This window comes from Streptopelia decaocto (genome assembly GCF_964273445.1).
Source record: "Streptopelia decaocto genome assembly, chromosome: 2".
Taxonomy (NCBI): domain Eukaryota; kingdom Metazoa; phylum Chordata; class Aves; order Columbiformes; family Columbidae; genus Streptopelia; species Streptopelia decaocto.
Window position 1 is genome coordinate 50,066,740 of NC_138655.1, and position 17,449 is coordinate 50,084,188.

The window sequence follows — 17,449 nt, forward strand, 5'->3', positions numbered from 1 at the left end:
TGAAGACCCTTCACTAATTGTCAGTGTTTGGTCCTCTGCTCCAACTCTGGCAGACAGAGGCTGGAAGGTACTTTAATTCATGGAAGACAACAGAATGCAAGATCTGTCCAGTGAAAAAGGGTGTGAAGCACTATTTTCATACATATCCCAACAAATTTCTTAGGACAAAAAACGGGAGAAGAGACACTGGAACCAGCTGTACTACTTCTATGCAGACACACAACTGACTGGCAAGGTGTATGCAGGACAGCTTCACTTCCTTGAGTTAATTACAGGCCCCCAGAACTCGTCTTCCCGAACCAGAACACTCACATCTACATCTGGTCTCTTTAGTAGGTCTTCCACTTTAGCAACATCTCCATTGGCAGCAGCTTTAACCAATTCTTCATTGAGATCTCCAGATTCTTGGGTTTCAAATAATTTCTTCAACAGCTGGGACAACCTCTCTATGATCATTAAACAAAGGACAATTAAGATTACCATTCTAATCACACAAGAACAGAAAAATAATAGCTAAATTTGCCATATTTCTGAAGATGTGCATAGCAACAAGCAAACTACCATAAAACAGCAGCTGTAAGTTATTATTCAGTTTGAGTAAGTGCTGCACACCAATACCCTTTAGATAGCTGAGACTGTCACATCAGGCACTTCAAAACAGGGTTGACTGAACCACAAATAGCTTGTCTGGCACAAAATATAGAAGGGTGGGAAGGAGGCAAAAACATGAATTTACATATTGATATAACAGGCCTGTCAGTCTTCTAGCTTAATGGAGGGTATATCCTGCCCTCTGGGATTCAAACACTGAGTCATATTACTTTTCTAGCTAGTTTTATGGCTACTGTGACTTTATTGAAGAAAATTCACTGTATCTACGCCCCCCTACAAAAGTGTAGAAAACAACGTAGAAAGGTTTCCTGGCATTAAAGCAAATACGTGAAGAGGAAAAACAACTAGCTATGAACAAAAAGAGGAAAAACATTCTAGTTTAACTGATCAGTGAGAAAGCCAACAGAACATAAAATGCATTGGATAGTTTTTCTGCCTCATTATTAGATGAATGAGAGCAGGTTCAACAGAATTGAAATGGGATTACATAGACAAAAAAAATTTCCCACTGTAATTAGTCAAAGGCTGCCTGAGTAAGTTTTAAGACATAAATTTTGAGGAAAGAATATTATCCTGAGCAACCTCTTGCAACAGATCCCTTGCTTATGCTTGCTATCCCACACCACCTATTGAACAAGGAGTCTGCTTGTTGCAGCCAGGGACACTGTCTTCATACCTTAGTCCCTATTCCAATCCCATGTCCCTTCCAATCATTTAAATTTTCAAGTCCTTAGAGCAGACCTCCAAGGACATACCTGCACTGTGGCCAAAGAGAAAACCAAAATTTGATTTGGAGTTTTTGCACCTTATCAAGACAACAACCACCACCATCTCCATACTGACTGCAAGCTTTTTCTTGCATCTTTCTCTAAGGTGTAAAATCAATTAGCCAAACCCCGAGCCTGGGTATTATTAAACTTGCATACAAACTATGTACTAAGAAATTTTAAATTAACACATATACTTGCCATATATACATTATTGGTTATTCTTCAAACTTACCACCAGATGCATTACTTATAGCAGACCCTGCTGATGCCACCTTTGAGACAGCTGCTGGATTATATGTCCAAGATGTCCCACAAACCTCTACCTTTAAGTCACTGTCTGAATAGATCTGCTGGACCCGACCAACTTTACCTAAAGTCTGCATTAAAGAAAACATCAAATAAAAATAATACTAAAAATAAAATATTTAAAAACTGAATATTTTATAAGAAGTCACAAATTTTATTGTCAGTTGTTTAATATTACAGTCACTAATACCTTCAGCTAATTTTCATCAGGCTAAGCAGGTTATTACATCTGAGCAAGTATTACACTGCATTTGGTGCAATACACTTTCACTAACTTAGAAGAAAATCCCTTTGACTCCCATAAACTCCACATATTGTTACCAATCATTACTAGAATTACTACAAGTTTTGCCATCCTGTGAACCCAAACAACTACTTACCGGAAGCATTGCTTCAGCCCACTCTCCATGACCTCTCTGAAGGAGCTTGATTCGCTCTAAGTCATAACATACTTGAACAAGGTCACCCACTTGAAACTGAGAGGTGCCTCCTTCTGCACCTTGAGCAGCATCTCCACTTCGGACAACGTTGGCCTTGGTGAGAACGGCTGGATTAAATGTCCACCTAGACAATGAACCATTTGAAGTAGTTTTAAACATGCAAATTGAAATATATGTTTAAAAATTATTTGTTAGACAAGATCCTGTCTGTATGCCTACAAACTTTCTCCAATTGGATACTATAATGTATCTTTTGTTAACTATTTTTTTTGTTCATAAACCTCTCTGTGGCTCATTACTTGAATATTTCCACAGTAATCTTCAGCAATATACACTTGTAAAAGCAATTAAATAATATCCTGCCTAAGGGGAAGCAAGATGACAGCAATATAATAGTCCTGAAAGTAGCTATACAGTTTATTTTTCTAGGGAGAGGACACAACTCTGGTTGTAAATGGGAAGATCCAACCTGTCTCACAAAGGTTTGGACTGTCAGGAAGCAACATGGGAAGAATACGGAATTTTGACCCCTGCCCCCAGGTCAAAAGCCACAACATTCGGTTATAAAAGTACTCTTCAATTAAATTGATGTCCCAGATACACATCAATTTTCAACCAAACTATCCAAAGTTGTACTATAAATTTTACTGGTTTAGAGGCCTTTAGCTGTTTTTATGCTCAGTTATATTCCAATATGCAATATGGTGATCTCTCCTTTACAGTTGGTCTGGGGTTCACTTTCATTCACTTGTCTAATCTAGTTGAGAAGTATCATAATCTCTATGAAGGACAACATCAGGGAAAAAAACACAGGACAGAGAAGCTCCTCTAACTGGCTCTGCAGTCATGACTGTCTAAAGAAAAGCCACTTGCTTTCTTTCAGCTTGCATTAGCTGGGAAAACAGACTTGTTTTGCACTGTTTTGCAATATTAACAAAAAATATATTGAAGAAAAGCCTGAATTAATAATGCACTGTTAATCCTTTCTAGACAAACTGAACAGGTCAGTCTTCAGATAGATGTTAAATGTTATTCCGTTCATCAGCTGCTTTTTAAACAGAAGCCCAATACTTGCGCTCGCAAGACAACAAAAGCCACGTGGACCTATCAGCTCAGATCCAGCTGTAGAGCAGGGTGTGAGTCCTGTCAGCATGGATGCAGCTCAAACTTCAAACCTAAACTGCTTGCAGGGAGTGGTTCTGGCAACAGCTTCGCCAGCACTTCCCATTCTCAGTTCATATTTACATAAACTAACATTCTTTTGAATAATAAACCACTAGATATAGATCACGCAAAGGTCACTCTATATTATGTTCCCTTAACCCATTTTCCTGAAAACCCACAGTACATTGCTATTACCATTCCTCTTGAAAACACAGGATACTTTGTAATTAAAAAAGAAATTACTGCTTAAAACACTATTTTTTGGAAATAAGATACTCCAGAACATCATTCCTTATTTTTTACTCAAATTTTCACCAAGTGAGAGAGGCAACAAACTTTCATTTTCCACTAAAGCATGTTTAAAAGTAAATCCTCATTACTCATTGTAGCAGGAATACAAAAATTCTCAAGGACATCTTAACAGACACAAAAGGAGAACTAAGTTTCTGGACCAAGTGATCACAAGTGCTGAAGACAAAGGGAGTCTGTGAGAATCAGTGTTGAAGGCTACATAACAAACCTGTTGCCGCTTGGATATTGTACTACAATGTCATGATCTTCATCAATTCCACAAACTGTTCCAGTTGTTGTTAAGGTTTCAAACATGCCATCAGTCCATCCTCCGTGGCCATGCTGCAAAGACTGTACAATTTCCAAATCAAGGTCAATGTTTACAAGGTCACCAATCTGCAGCCCACCAGGGTTTCTGTTACCATTTTGCTCACCTGAAATAGAATAAGAAGAAAATGTTCACATGATCACACTAATTTTTCAAGTAATCTCAAGAACAGAAGTTAGTATCTGAGGCATAACTCTCCATATCTTTGAATCTATATGGGCAAATAGCTAAAAGGGAGTGAAACAAGTAAAAAGGAACTCTGAACATTTGGCTATGAAATGGTGTGTTTCTTGTTGAGTTTTCAAGGGATATAACAGTGAAACCAGTAAATACTAAACACTTATGACAGGCTCCACTATGGCTTCTAACTGGGATGGTAACAGCTCTCATACAGTGTTAGACATCTGGAAATATATAAAATCTTTGATAATTTTGAGAGAGTTATACACAGAATGACATCTATCCAGAAAAAGGCTGACAGATAAGCAGAATGCCCACAGAAGTGGTTTTGAACTGGTTCCAAAATGAGCAATGATAGAAGTCTTTTCACTTTGTGAGTGGGGAGACGACTACAAAAATAAACACAATGACAACAAAAGCTGTCATTTTTTGTACAAAAAACCTTCTCCCTGGACAATGCCTGCTTTCAAAAGACACCTCATAGCAAAAAATCATAAGCTGGAGGGAAATAGTATAGATGCACACATATCAAGGTGTGTTAACTGATGAGAGAAGACAGTTGTGGATGTGCTCACTGTCAGAAACAGAGGATTGGATCTGGTGCTGTCTGTAGAACAGTGAAGAGCAACAACTGCAGAACTCATAGACTGAGTGCAACAGCAGCAGCAGTGGCAAAGGGCAGGGTGAGCAGAGTTCCTTTAGTAAATCACTGTCTCTAAGGAGAGGGTGGATGAGGGAGTGGTGTCCTCTTCCAAGCAAGAGTCAATGATGGAGAAAGGGTCCTTGCATTGCAACAATAAGGAAGTATAAAAATAGCCCAATAAACAGACACAAAAGCATTCTTCAGAGGGAGATTGATTTCAGAGCCCGAAATCCACACTGGATGTTTGCAACACTAGCTGCAGCACTAGAAGTCTTCAGAAGATAGAATGGCCAAGAAGAGACTCTGACATTACTGAAGAAGAAACATGTTCATGAATGGATACTCATGTTCAATGTACTTTGACTTCTCTGACCATTCAGTGAGTTCTCTCTGTCCTATTTTTAGTCTGCATCCTTCACCTTTGCAACAAAACACACATAACATGGAAAACTGCCACTTCTGCACAGGAGAAGAAGTTAAATTATTTAGAAAAGCTACTGATAGGGAACTCACTAGACAAAGAAGTTATAGACAGCAAACATCCCAGAGACAGCCCTGATGAGACAGGGAAGTCTAAGAAAGGAAGAAAAACAAACCAGCAAAGAATTATAGAAGCACCAGTTGGCAGAAAAGATCTCTGGAGGTCATCTGGTCTGATACAGAATCACAGCAACATAGAATTGTTTAAGTTGGAAAAGACCTTTAAAATCAAAGTCCAGCTGTTAACCTAGCACTGCCAAGTCCACCACTAAGCACCATCTACATGTCTTTTAAACATCTCCAGGGATGGTGACTCAACCGCTTCCATGGGCAGTCTGTTCCAGTGCTTTACAACCCTTTCCATGAAGAAATTTTTCCTAATATCCAATCTAAACCTCCTCTGGAACAACTTGAGTTCATTTCCTCTCATCCTATCACTTGCTACTCAGGAGAAGAAACCAACCCCCTCCATGCTACAACCTCCTTTCAGGTAGCTGTAGACAGTGATAAGGTCTCCCCTCAGCCTCCTTTTCTCCAGGCTGAACAGCCCCAGCTCCCTCAGCTGCTCCTCATCAGACTTGTGCTCCAGGCCCCTCACCAGCTTCGTTGCCCTTCTCTGAACTCTCTCCAGCACCTTAATGTCTTTCCTGTAGTGAGGGGCCCAAAACTGAACGCAGGGTTCAAGGTGTGGTCTCACCAGTGCCAAGTACAGTGCCACAATCACTTCCCTAGTCCTGCTGGCCACACTAGTTCTGATACAAGTCAGGATGTTATATCCCACATAAAGCCGAACTAACAATCAGCTGAGGTCAGCTGTGGGTTTGTCTGAGTCCTAAAAGCCCCCAAAGACTGAGGTTCCACAACCCCTCCAAGTAACTTTTTCCAGTGCTACAAAATGGAGCTGTAGGTATAACAGAAACTTTATTCAGTATCGGACCAGAAACTTTTGAGTCACACTTTAAGGTCACCACCATTTGCTGTTACATCATTTGTCAGTATTGAAATTTTAGTGCCATCGTCTTCCAACACCCCTCAAGTAGCTGTAGGTAGCTAGCAGATTACCTCAAACTCCTTCTTGCCAGACCAAACAAGCCCAGCTCCTCCTCCTTGCAAACCGTGTCCTCCGTGCTTCTTAAACGCTTTGGCAGGTCACCATCAGACCCTCTACAGTTTCTCAAAATGGGGGTGGGAGGAGGTGAAGAGGACATGGACAGACAGTAGTACAAACAGGACACAGTATTCTAGACATGACTTCGTAACCATTGAGAAGAGGGGGATAATAACTTTTCCTATTCTGTTGTCCATTGTCCTCCTATTTCAGCCCATTATGATATCTGCCTTATTTGCAACAATGTCACACTGATGTCTCATCCAATTCAGTATTCACTGCAGCACCCAGGTCTTCCTCAGGAAGGGTCCTCACTCAGGCATTCACAATTCCTAGTCTGGGAAATGCTGGTACATAGGCTTATTTCAACTAGAGTGCAAAACTGCACTTCTGCTGTAACTCCATGATATCTCCATTCACCAAATTCTTCATCAAGGTCACCGATGTGGTATTGAACAAAACCAGTTTTAACCCAACTACACACGAATTTGTATTAATTACACCCCTTTCTGGAATGTTATTTGCTCTCTACTTCAAATATTGCAAAGCTTCGAAAAGAACTTTGTAGTTTTTAAATGCAAGCACACATTTAAATTCCCAGCATGAACCTATCTGTGAACTACATTCAGAAGACAAATGAAAGGCACAGATGTTCTAACAAAGAGTAAGACTGAGAAGATGGAGAGTAATGTCACAAGAAAGGTGAACTGAGTTCATTCTCATCCATTAAGAGCAACTTAATATAGTGGAAGGGGAAGAATTTAACAATGAATAGTCTCCTACTATCTTTAGTGATTAATATTCATGTATTCAAATACAGTATCATAAAACCTGTAATTTAAAGCAAGAACCAAAATGAATAAAGGGCACAAGAACCCAAGTTCACCTGTGAAATACAGAACCTGTAAGAACCTAATACTACTTTTCTATTTTTACCCACGTCAGACTAAAATGACAAAATTAATTTAAGTAGAGAAGCAAGACACAAAGGTCAGAATGCCTTGGCTTTGTACTGTCAACCAATTCATCTACTTGATGGTAAATATTTAAGGGGCATCTTGGACAACTCTTGTCTAAAAAAAAAACCAAGCAAACCAAAAAACCACACACACACAAAAGTATCAACAAACCAAAACCCAGACCTTTACTGTTTTCACCTTTTCACCAATGCTGTCACCAAAGGAATAGTGCTTGCAGGTCATACTTGAAGTACTTGTGTAAGGAATCAGATTAAGACTAGTAAACAGAGCATTCTCTGTTTTGCAAAGGAAATATACAGTAATAATTAGGAAATTTGTGTTCAATAATCTATAAAATTTATCCAAACTTATCCATATTTCAAAGCAAAAAATACCCAGCAATTATTTTTTATAATACACTCTGCACATGTTTATGGCACAGCTAAGACACTAGAGGAATAAGTCAGTGCAATAGCTGATATGGAAAACCTCAACCAAGATTTCACAACATACACTAGTATTAGCATCAAATAAGTTGTAAGTTCAAATGACTGCCGTTTATGGCCACGTACATGCTACTTCATTGAACATGTCTGAATAAGACAGTCTTATAAGAATGTATGGCTATGTTTAGCTCTTTAGAAAAGTAGTACACAAGATGTGACTCAGTTTATTACTAAGTCAATGCTTAACAGCTTCCTTGCCATCCACTTGGCACACTGATATCAAATACATTTCGAAAAGCATTACAATTTATTCTTAATGCACGGAAATGTTACCATTTACGTTTCAGTAATACGGACAGTCCTTTTAGATAAAACATAAAAAGGAAAGAGAAATACAGACTAAGTATAATTAACACACATCAAGATAAATTTACTTTGCCTTCAACTCACCTAACACAGGACAATGGTCCCTGTAGAAAGAGCCTCCTTTTGCATCTTGGACACATTTCAGGTCAGACTATGGAGAGAGATTGAGACAGCTTTAGTCCTCACTGACTAAGTCTCCAGGTTAACACAAGTCAGTGAAACTAGAACTGAAATACACTCAATTAAGAAAGGCTGAAAATTATGTGTACGAAAAACATGCCCCATGAATTTGTTACTGATGCATACAATCTCAAATACTTTCCAATCTATCAGCCTTGACATGCTTAAGATTTTAATAACCTCTACCAATATAAAAGCCTATCAAGCATAAGACACTTTTTATTCAAAGGAAAGTATTAAAATAACACAAAGCTACTCTGCATTGTTCTATAAAGTTACCTTTTCCTTTCAAAAGAGTGTGAGAATGCAAGCAAAGAAAAAAATCTGCAGACAGTGCTTGAAGCCACAGCCTTTTCTATACCAACCACTAAATGCCTGCCAGTGCTGCCCCTTCTTCCCAACCCTTTTTGACAGATACATGTTTAACTTGGTGAAGAAAACCTGGCACACAAACTCTACAAAATGAAGATTTTTCCAATTAAGAGTATACAGAACACAAGGATATTACTTTTTAAAAAACGTGATCTTTTTAAAGCTCATCCTTCATAAAGACACTGTTTTGTAACCAGCTCCTTTTCACAAAGTCAGCAGAGTTCCTATAATTCTCCTTTCCTCTAGCTTTTTCCCTGTGTAGCCCTTAAAGCTAAATGGCTACCATCTGCCATTGCTCCTTATAGAACAATTCCAACTAAACAAAGGGCATTTTGTGCACATGATGAGTTGGGAAGGAGATAGGAAACTGTTTACAAAATGTGTCAGAATATTCTATGGGATGGGGGAGGAAACAGAAGACGGGTGGTGGTTATGATATAATCAACCATAACTAAACAAATACTTGAACAATTATTTTTCCCACACCCAAGACATTGACAGATTGTGCACCTGCAAAAAGATTAAAATGAAAACTCTCAAGTCTTCCAAATCATCAAGGCACTGACAAACACAATACTGCCCTCAGTGACCAGTAACTGCTAAGCAGCCAGAAACAATACAAAATTCACTGTATGTCCTGATCTATGAAGAATGTACCACCACTTTCTGAAAAAGTGATGAAAACAGCCAGACGAAATTAATGAGATTTAGCCGCTCTTCAAAGGCTATGAGAAAGCAGAGACAGAGGGTTTGTTCAGCCCAGCAGCAGCAGGACTGCGACAAAATCCTGCCACCCATGGGCAGGTGCTGGGTTTAACTTGGCCAAGGACAAAGGGGCTGTGCTGACCACCCCAGATGGAAAACTCATTCATTCCCCCACACCAACAGAGATTTAATGTGCCCAGGAGCACTGGGTCTCGCCCACTGAATACAAACTCTTCATGTCATGCAACAAGCAGCTGTCTGCACAGGAGTGAAGAAGGGGGTATACATGCAAGAGCTGTCTTCACATTCTTCAGAGCATGAAGAATAGAGCGTGGGAGGGTCCTAAACAGTTCTCCTCCCAGCCAGGCAAAAGCTGAGTGAAAGATCACTTATGTTACAGCAAGTATGAATGTACAGAGCTGACTGATGGCTAAAAGCTAGTAGAAGAAATAAAATATTTTGTACAAGGCTAATTACTATCTTTCAGCAGAAATTACTGGGAAGCAGGTTAAGATACCTTAAATTTTACAGAAAAAAAAAATACCCAGAAATCCACAAATCTGCTCTCTTTTGTTATCCTGCCTGTATCATGCCCTACACATTGTTTATTTCTGGAGTATAATGATATAATTGGTTGCAAAACTAAATGGTAGCTTGATCTTGAACCTCAGCTTCACATGTCTTCCTTTCACTTACATGGTGAAGTCAATATTAGATCACTAAGGAGGAAAACGAGTCTGACCTAAGTATCACAGAAAAGCAAGGTAACATGTGGATTTACATAAGCCTTCAACAAAACATTGAGGACTCAAAACACACAGAAAGATAAGGCACTTGACAGAGATTAAGGCAGTAAGAAACTAACTTGTATATACAGCAAAGTTCCTTCAGCAATTTTGCAAACAGCACTACTAACAAAAGTGACAGCAATATGATAAAGGCCTGCAAATGTATTAAAAAACATAACCAAACTCAAAAAAGATACTGGAGTTTTAAGATAGGAAACTGTACTTAGTTGTATTTCAGTACCATGAAAGCTGGGTAAGCAACTATAATCCTACTTCCAGCATCCAGCTACTGTATTTCTCAGAAAATAAGTTTTCTGCCCAAGTAGTTTAAGTAAAACAAAAAAATAAAAATCAGGGGCCATGTTAAGCTTCTGGTCATCCTGCCCTGGGGACTGCGTGGGAAGAGGCCCCCCTAGTGAGGACGGAGCACAAAGACACCCAAAGCCCGGCCACACCAACTGCCAGCGCATCACGTCGCTCTTTGGAGAATACCACCAGGATTTTCTTAAGTTGGCTAAGTCTCCTGGCATCTTGCAAATGGATTGAAATAGTAAATCATTTGGAGATGAGACTAATAAGTGCAAAAAGGAATGTACCAAAACACAATGGATGTTAAAATGCAAGTTTTAGATTCATGGTGACACGGTGCACAGAAAAAGGTGTAAATACATGGTGGAGACAAATGTGAAAAGATGGAAACAAAACATAAGCTATTCCACTTTAACTCAATGGAGAAATCATTCAATTAACCTTAGAGAGGGTTATTCCAAGAAACAGAAAAATAAGCTATAGCTTTTGTGGCATTTGTGTATGTTTAGCGAAGAGATGGAAGGTCCACTTCAGCAGGAATTCATTATAACAAAAACTCAAGGACCAGCACAAAACATTGCACAGCAAGACTTTCAGATCCATAGTAACAGCTGACGAACATGAGCAGTGAGTAATAATGGTTTTTTGCCTACAGTGGAGAACTTTGGCCTTCTAGCATCTACCTTCTGACTTGCTGAAAAATCTCTTTGCATTGCAGCTGTATGTGACTAGATTACATAAAGATCATGATCTGCTCAACCAAATGGAAACACAGAAAATATAACAGTTTACTTTGACATAGCATCCATTGAAAAAACAGCAGCAATTTTGTAATGATAAAAACTTCAAGGAATGAATAAAATGTACATTACAGCACTGTCAGCAGTGTGGGCAGATGGTGTAAAAGTGCCATCAACTCTGACCTTGAAGAGGAAAACAATACTGAAGGAGCAGCTGCCTAGTGGAATAACTATTGAGTTATTCCAGTCAATATGGGATGCCATCCATCAAAACCGGGCAGAGGACTCTACAGACCTGATAAGGAAACTAGGTGTGCTGCTAAGAAAAAGGAGAATGTTTGATCCAGATGAACTGAAATAGCATCTAACACCAAGACTAAGTATCAGGAGAGAAATTAGTACTCATCTTACAGATACACCCACAGAAATAGTGCCACAGCTACAGGTGTTTTGGGGTAACAATGAATACACCCTTTAAAGGTCATTTGAAGTCTTCAAACTCAGAACAGCTTTTGACAAGGAAATAAGCCCTTACAGGGCAAATGGAAAAAGCCCAGTGACTGCTGCTTTGTCACCTGATTAAGACAACAAGGGACTGGATAAATCCCTAAGTTTTAGCTAAAGGTTTATAAGAAATGCTGTATTTCAAATTTAATGAACTCAATTTTCAGTTTCAAGAAGCTGAGAAAAGTGAAAGCAATAAAAGGAGAAAGCAGAAGATAATAGAGAAAATGATGGAAATAACAAAGGTGCAAGGTACAAAAACGATAGCAACAGCTTCTTATAGAAGAAATCAGACTTCAGGCAAATCCTGAGTGAACTGCTTAAAACTGCACTGTCTATTGATTATAGGCACTTATATATAAAAAAAAAAAAATGCATGGGAAGTTAAGTCTTTCTTGTGGGTTAATACTGTAAATAACAAAACTGGGAAAGGATCAGTAAATACATTTCTGCTTAACAGAAACATGTTTCCAAGCAATTCAATTAGGGAGACATTAGAAACTTGGTTTGGTTGTGACTACAGGACAAATGTAGAGAATTAAGACTATGTAAACAAGCAGTGAAAGAAAGTCACTGGAAAATGCAAATAAATGCACAAGGTATACATAAATATCTCCTTCCTCTCTGGATTCCAAACAACTAACCACCTAACTTTGGCTACAGCGTCAGTAACATAATAAAAAACATCTGCTGCCTGTATAAAGTGGCCAAAATTCATGTTTCTGTGTTTTATATCAGTTTTCATCAGCACCTAGAACAGAGGGACATTGAACTAACAAAATAATTAAAATTCTTGTTGTTCCTTTCTAAACCCATCATTTTGAACATACCTGAGCCAAGATAAAGGACTAGAGAGCTGGAGATCTGACCTACATCACAGATCTGACAGTTGCTACCGCACCAGAACACATTTTTCTATATATAACATACAACTGCAATGTCTAGTATGCCAAGACGTTTACTCTAACTTAAACAAACAAACAAAACCAAAAAACAAAGCAAACAAAAAAAACACACATTATCAACTCATTCTTAAAATCCTCTAGAGTAATTTCAAGGATTATCTTTAAGGGTAACCCATATAAATGTCAATAAACAGACACGCTATCGATCAGAATAAGAAAGTTTAAAGTAACGTCAAAAACACAACGGCAAGGAATCTTCTCAATTTTCCTTACGCACTCAACTATTCAGAATTCATGGAAAAAAGTACACAAACACGGATGTCTTACAGATTACTGTGAAAATGATGGATAACTACAGTTACTTGTTTCAGAGGCTACAAAGATAAACAGAAGATCCTCCATAAAGAATAACAAGAAGAGGAAGCTAATCACAGAAAAAAAACAAAACAAAACAAAAAAAACCAAAACAAAGAAATTTGTTAGCACAATATGGATCCCTAAATAATGAAAATGATTTGGGGCATTCCTGCTGATGGAACTATTTTTTTAAGTTTTTACAGCAAAATCATTCCACTAATAAGCAGTAGAATATGCTGCTTATTGAAAACCAAAGGAAGTTACCAGCTTTACATCCTTGGCTGTGTGATATGAAGAAATAAGAACTAGAAACAAGTCCAAAAAGCTAAATCCCAATTAACTCTCTAACTCCACAAAGTGTAACTTTTTATCACAAAGGCTATGTTCATACATCTCTAAAGCAGGTAATGTGGTTAACAGCTTGGTCTGGCTCTAGGATCTGAACACACAGATATGAAATGCAAGTAGTGTCAATAATCACGTTAGCCAACAGCACTTTATCCCTACTATGGGCGTATCAAACATGTTACTCAACCTAACAGTATCATAAAAACAGATTTCAATTTGGGAATTTGTGGCCTGTGGCAGCAGAGACTCCAAGATTTAAATGCCAGGATTCACAAAGAAAAAGAAGATGCACCTCTCTCTACTCCTTTGTATGTAAACACAACAACAAACTCCAAAAAAAACACAAGGATCAGGCCACAAATAAAGGCAATTTTTCAGCCAGCACCTGCTGCCCCACCAGCCAGCCCTCGTCTCTCCCAAGGAAAAGCTGACAGGCCAGATAGATTAATTTTGAGGAGCAGATGCAGCCTGTCAGCTATCAAACAAGCAACCCTGACTTACAATAATGAGCTGTGTTTCTTTAATCAGCTCTATTTGCCTCGAGTCAAGTGTTATTCATTTGCAAGTAGGGGTCTCTTTCCCAGCTGTATTTACATGGGCACACACTGAGTATTGTTGATTCCACTTTCTCTGAACATTCTTATCCAATTTCTAAGTTCCAAAACAAGTTTGTCCCAACTTTATATGAACTTTCTGACAGTCTATTAATCAGCTTTACATAATAGCACATAAATAGCAGTAAATAATCATAATGAATTGTACACTTAGCAAGGAATGAATCAGTTATAAAATTTAACTTTGCATTCAAATGACTATTTGTCACAGATATCCAAGATTCCATTCTGCCCGAAGTGAAAATTGAATTTGATAAAAGTATTTGACAAAGATGAAATTATTTTAAGAATGGATTACAAACAGGTAAGCACTACATACAAAGCCTCAAATTACCCTTTTAAACATATGCATGTACATACACTTTTTATGTATTATCCTGAATAAAACATGTACATATATATAGTTTCACAAATATTTTAACATTTTTTTGTTGTCAATTAAATGACAGACCAAATTTTTATACTTCTGCAAATCTTGTGGGAAGGGTCTTCCTTATCCATTCAAATTTACAGTTGCAGGACTTAATCAAGTACTCTAAAAATATTTAATGCTTCCTTATGTGGCATTAGTATGGCAACAGAATACAGTTGATTTACAAACCATATGTATTTTTCTAATGTTATGGAAATAACTATTCAGAACAGATATAACTTATCTTAAATGTATTTTTTCTGAGGACAGAAGGAACCTTTAATGATTCCACAGCATTCCTACTATGTAGAGCACAAATTATAACATAGTAACTGAAATCGCAACAACAACAACAAATCAGTTGATCTGTATTTCAGTCTATCTAGATTGTGTATATGCTCCTTTTCCAAGCATGACAATGAAATATAAGGGGGAAGGTATCAAACATTGGTTTAACAAAATCATACTACCTACCACAACAGATAACTTTACCTTTTGCCAGTATATAAGGAATTTTCTTTAGAACTGGTGTGGACCATGAAGGATATAATTCAATACTGACTTATATTTTATCCTTAGCATCTTCATGCACCAGAAAAGCTGACCTGCACTAAAGATGTTTACTCTTTTTAAACCTCACACTAAAATATGTATTTACTGCAAAAGTAGTATTTATTTTTGATTATAGAGATAAACTTTATTTCAAGTGAGGGTATAAGGCAAAATACTTCCCAAACAAGTAAACTAGCCATTGTTTAACATTTCATCACCGACACACATCTGACAAGATGACACTTCAATGTTAAGTTAACATGGTTTTCCTCTGCAGTATCAAACAAAAATCATGCAAAGAAAATGCTAATTAAGATGTTACAAGCAGCTGATAATCAAAGTAACCTTTCCTTGACCCCCATTAGGATAAGAAAACCCAGTGACAGAAGGCACTTAGGCTAGGCTCTGACCCATTTTCTCTCCTAAGCTGTAGAAATAGCTGTAAAAGCTAGGAAGTGAAAAAGAAAATATTTAGTGCTAAAGCACTAGGTTGTAACCTAATTCAACACTTTTCCATTGACAAAAAATGGCTTTCAAGAGGATTCTGAGTGTTGCCAGTAATCTACCACCTACAAATCTTGCAGTAATCACACCAAAATTTGAAGTGAACTGAATAGTTCAGGAGTTAAAGAAATAAGGTCTTTTAAAAGTTCATGACTAAGCTTCTTCTTTCCTGAATTTTGATTTAAGCACAATAGTTGCACAGGAAGATAATAATGTATACAATGTAAATATTTACTATACTTTGGCAGAAACTAGCCCTTAAATTATTCACGTTTTATAAATTCCCAGATCAGACTATCTTCCTAATACATATGCATGATCCACCCAGCTGTATTCACAATGACCTGACTAACAGCATGGAACTGGCAAAGGATATTACAAAGGCAGGATAATAAAGCACAAGTTACTCTTACTACCCTTCCCCCACCATGCATTTTACCCTTTGTGTCCTTTTATACTTACCATGCCCTCAAAGCCAACTCTGTAAAGGTTTTTAGCACCGTTGTCCCAAAGAACATATGCTGCGCTATGTGGACTTGAAGCACTCCAATCTTGGATTTCAGTTACCTATTCAGTTTTAAAAACACAAAAATTGTTTCTAGAACAAAGACTTAGAAAAACAATTTGAACTTAAAAGTTTATTCACCCCCCTTCAGAAAAATACAGCAGTTTTACTGAATGTGGTAAAATTCATTCTGAATTTGTTTTCTGATTGATGCAAGCGTTTCCATAAGATGACAGCCTGAACATATACTTTGTAGGTCCATTTTTCTTTTGTATATTTGGTAGGTAATCTAACTACATAAGTAGAGAAGAAAATCTGAATTGTATAAATTAATTTTATGATGCCTTGACATGTTGTCACCAGAAGTAGCATTTAACTAAGAAAAACAAGATGAAAACTATTTTAATTGCTCCAACTTGCCTGATTCAATCTGCATGAGCCTGCTGATGCTACACTATGTTAGGAGACAAAGTTTTATTTCCAGAGTGTTTAACACCACAAAGTGACCGTGAAAAGGACTTTCCCTGTCATTCCTGAAATCATGAGGCCACACACCAAATTCTGAAAACATTTCCATTATTCAAAAAAATCAGTTTCTAAAATTTGTCTTCATTCTTATTTACACTTATTTAAAAGCTGTTTCTGCTAGCTACCATCTGCTTTTTCTCATTAAAAACTTTTATAGGCATTTACATGTATTTTTCGCTTGCAAATAGTCGCACTAATTCAGGTTTAGTACATAAAGCAGACAATGCAGTATAAGACTCTTATTTTGCAAAATTTCAGAGATTTCAAAATACCTTGCCAAATTCACAGCAAGAGGCAAATAATCAAGATGAGACAAGTTGCATCTGCTTTGAGAGATTTAAATTTATTATCTCCTCTCAATAAAATCCAAAATTAAATCCCCAAAAGTCCTAAAGCTTCCATAAATGCCTAGGACATAAAATAGGCTAAATATTCAGGAATTTTTCACTTTCTTTAAATGCTGCTTAAGTCTACTAAAAATAAATGCAACAAAAAACACCAGTTCACTAAGATACACAGGTATCCAATTCTCCCTTCTAGAACATCTGATATTTGGTGACAGAAGTCATAGCATATTTCACACTCTATGTTCATACTTACAACAAACCTTCATTAGTTCTCAAGGTAAATGCAAGTTGTAACCAGAAAATTTGCAAAGGTTATGATTAGCAACATATAATTCCATGCAATTTTCAATAAATCCAAATATTTTTATTATCCCACTATATCAAAACCACTTATATAACATCCTAAGCCAATAATATCAATATCCATATCCAATTGCAAAGGTCTTAATTTTAAACTGGAAAAGTGCCTATAATTATTATAAGAAAAAAAAAATCCAGGGCATAAGCACTGAAAACCAAGAGCAAGAGATACACAAATGTGCTGACCCACAATAAGACCACAGAATGCAATGATGACCAGAAAGGGCCATTCTTGAGAGCTCTCTGTTTTTATACCAGCTCTCCAGTAAAGCTGAATATGCCCAAGATCTTAATGTTGTTACAAGCCAGTCTTATACACAACAACC

The 17,449-nt window shown here is 37.4% G+C and overlaps 1 protein-coding gene across 3 annotated transcripts in view; it reads right to left on the reverse strand.

Annotated features, from left to right (window-relative positions):
* The window catches only part of MIB1 (MIB E3 ubiquitin protein ligase 1), a 79,729-nt gene that overhangs the window by 48,127 nt on the left and 14,153 nt on the right, over window positions 1–17,449 (reverse strand). For all 3 annotated transcript variants that reach the window (XM_082044386.1, XM_082044385.1, XM_082044384.1), the window contains exons 4-9: window positions 15,846–15,950; window positions 8,178–8,244; window positions 3,813–4,017; window positions 2,069–2,252; window positions 1,615–1,759; window positions 313–446 (exon numbers count right to left, since the gene is read on the reverse strand). In XM_082044386.1, the coding sequence (XP_081900512.1) occupies window positions 313–446; window positions 1,615–1,759; window positions 2,069–2,252; window positions 3,813–4,017; window positions 8,178–8,244; window positions 15,846–15,950 (840 nt within the window). The remainder of the gene's footprint in view (window positions 1–312; window positions 447–1,614; window positions 1,760–2,068; window positions 2,253–3,812; window positions 4,018–8,177; window positions 8,245–15,845; window positions 15,951–17,449) is intronic.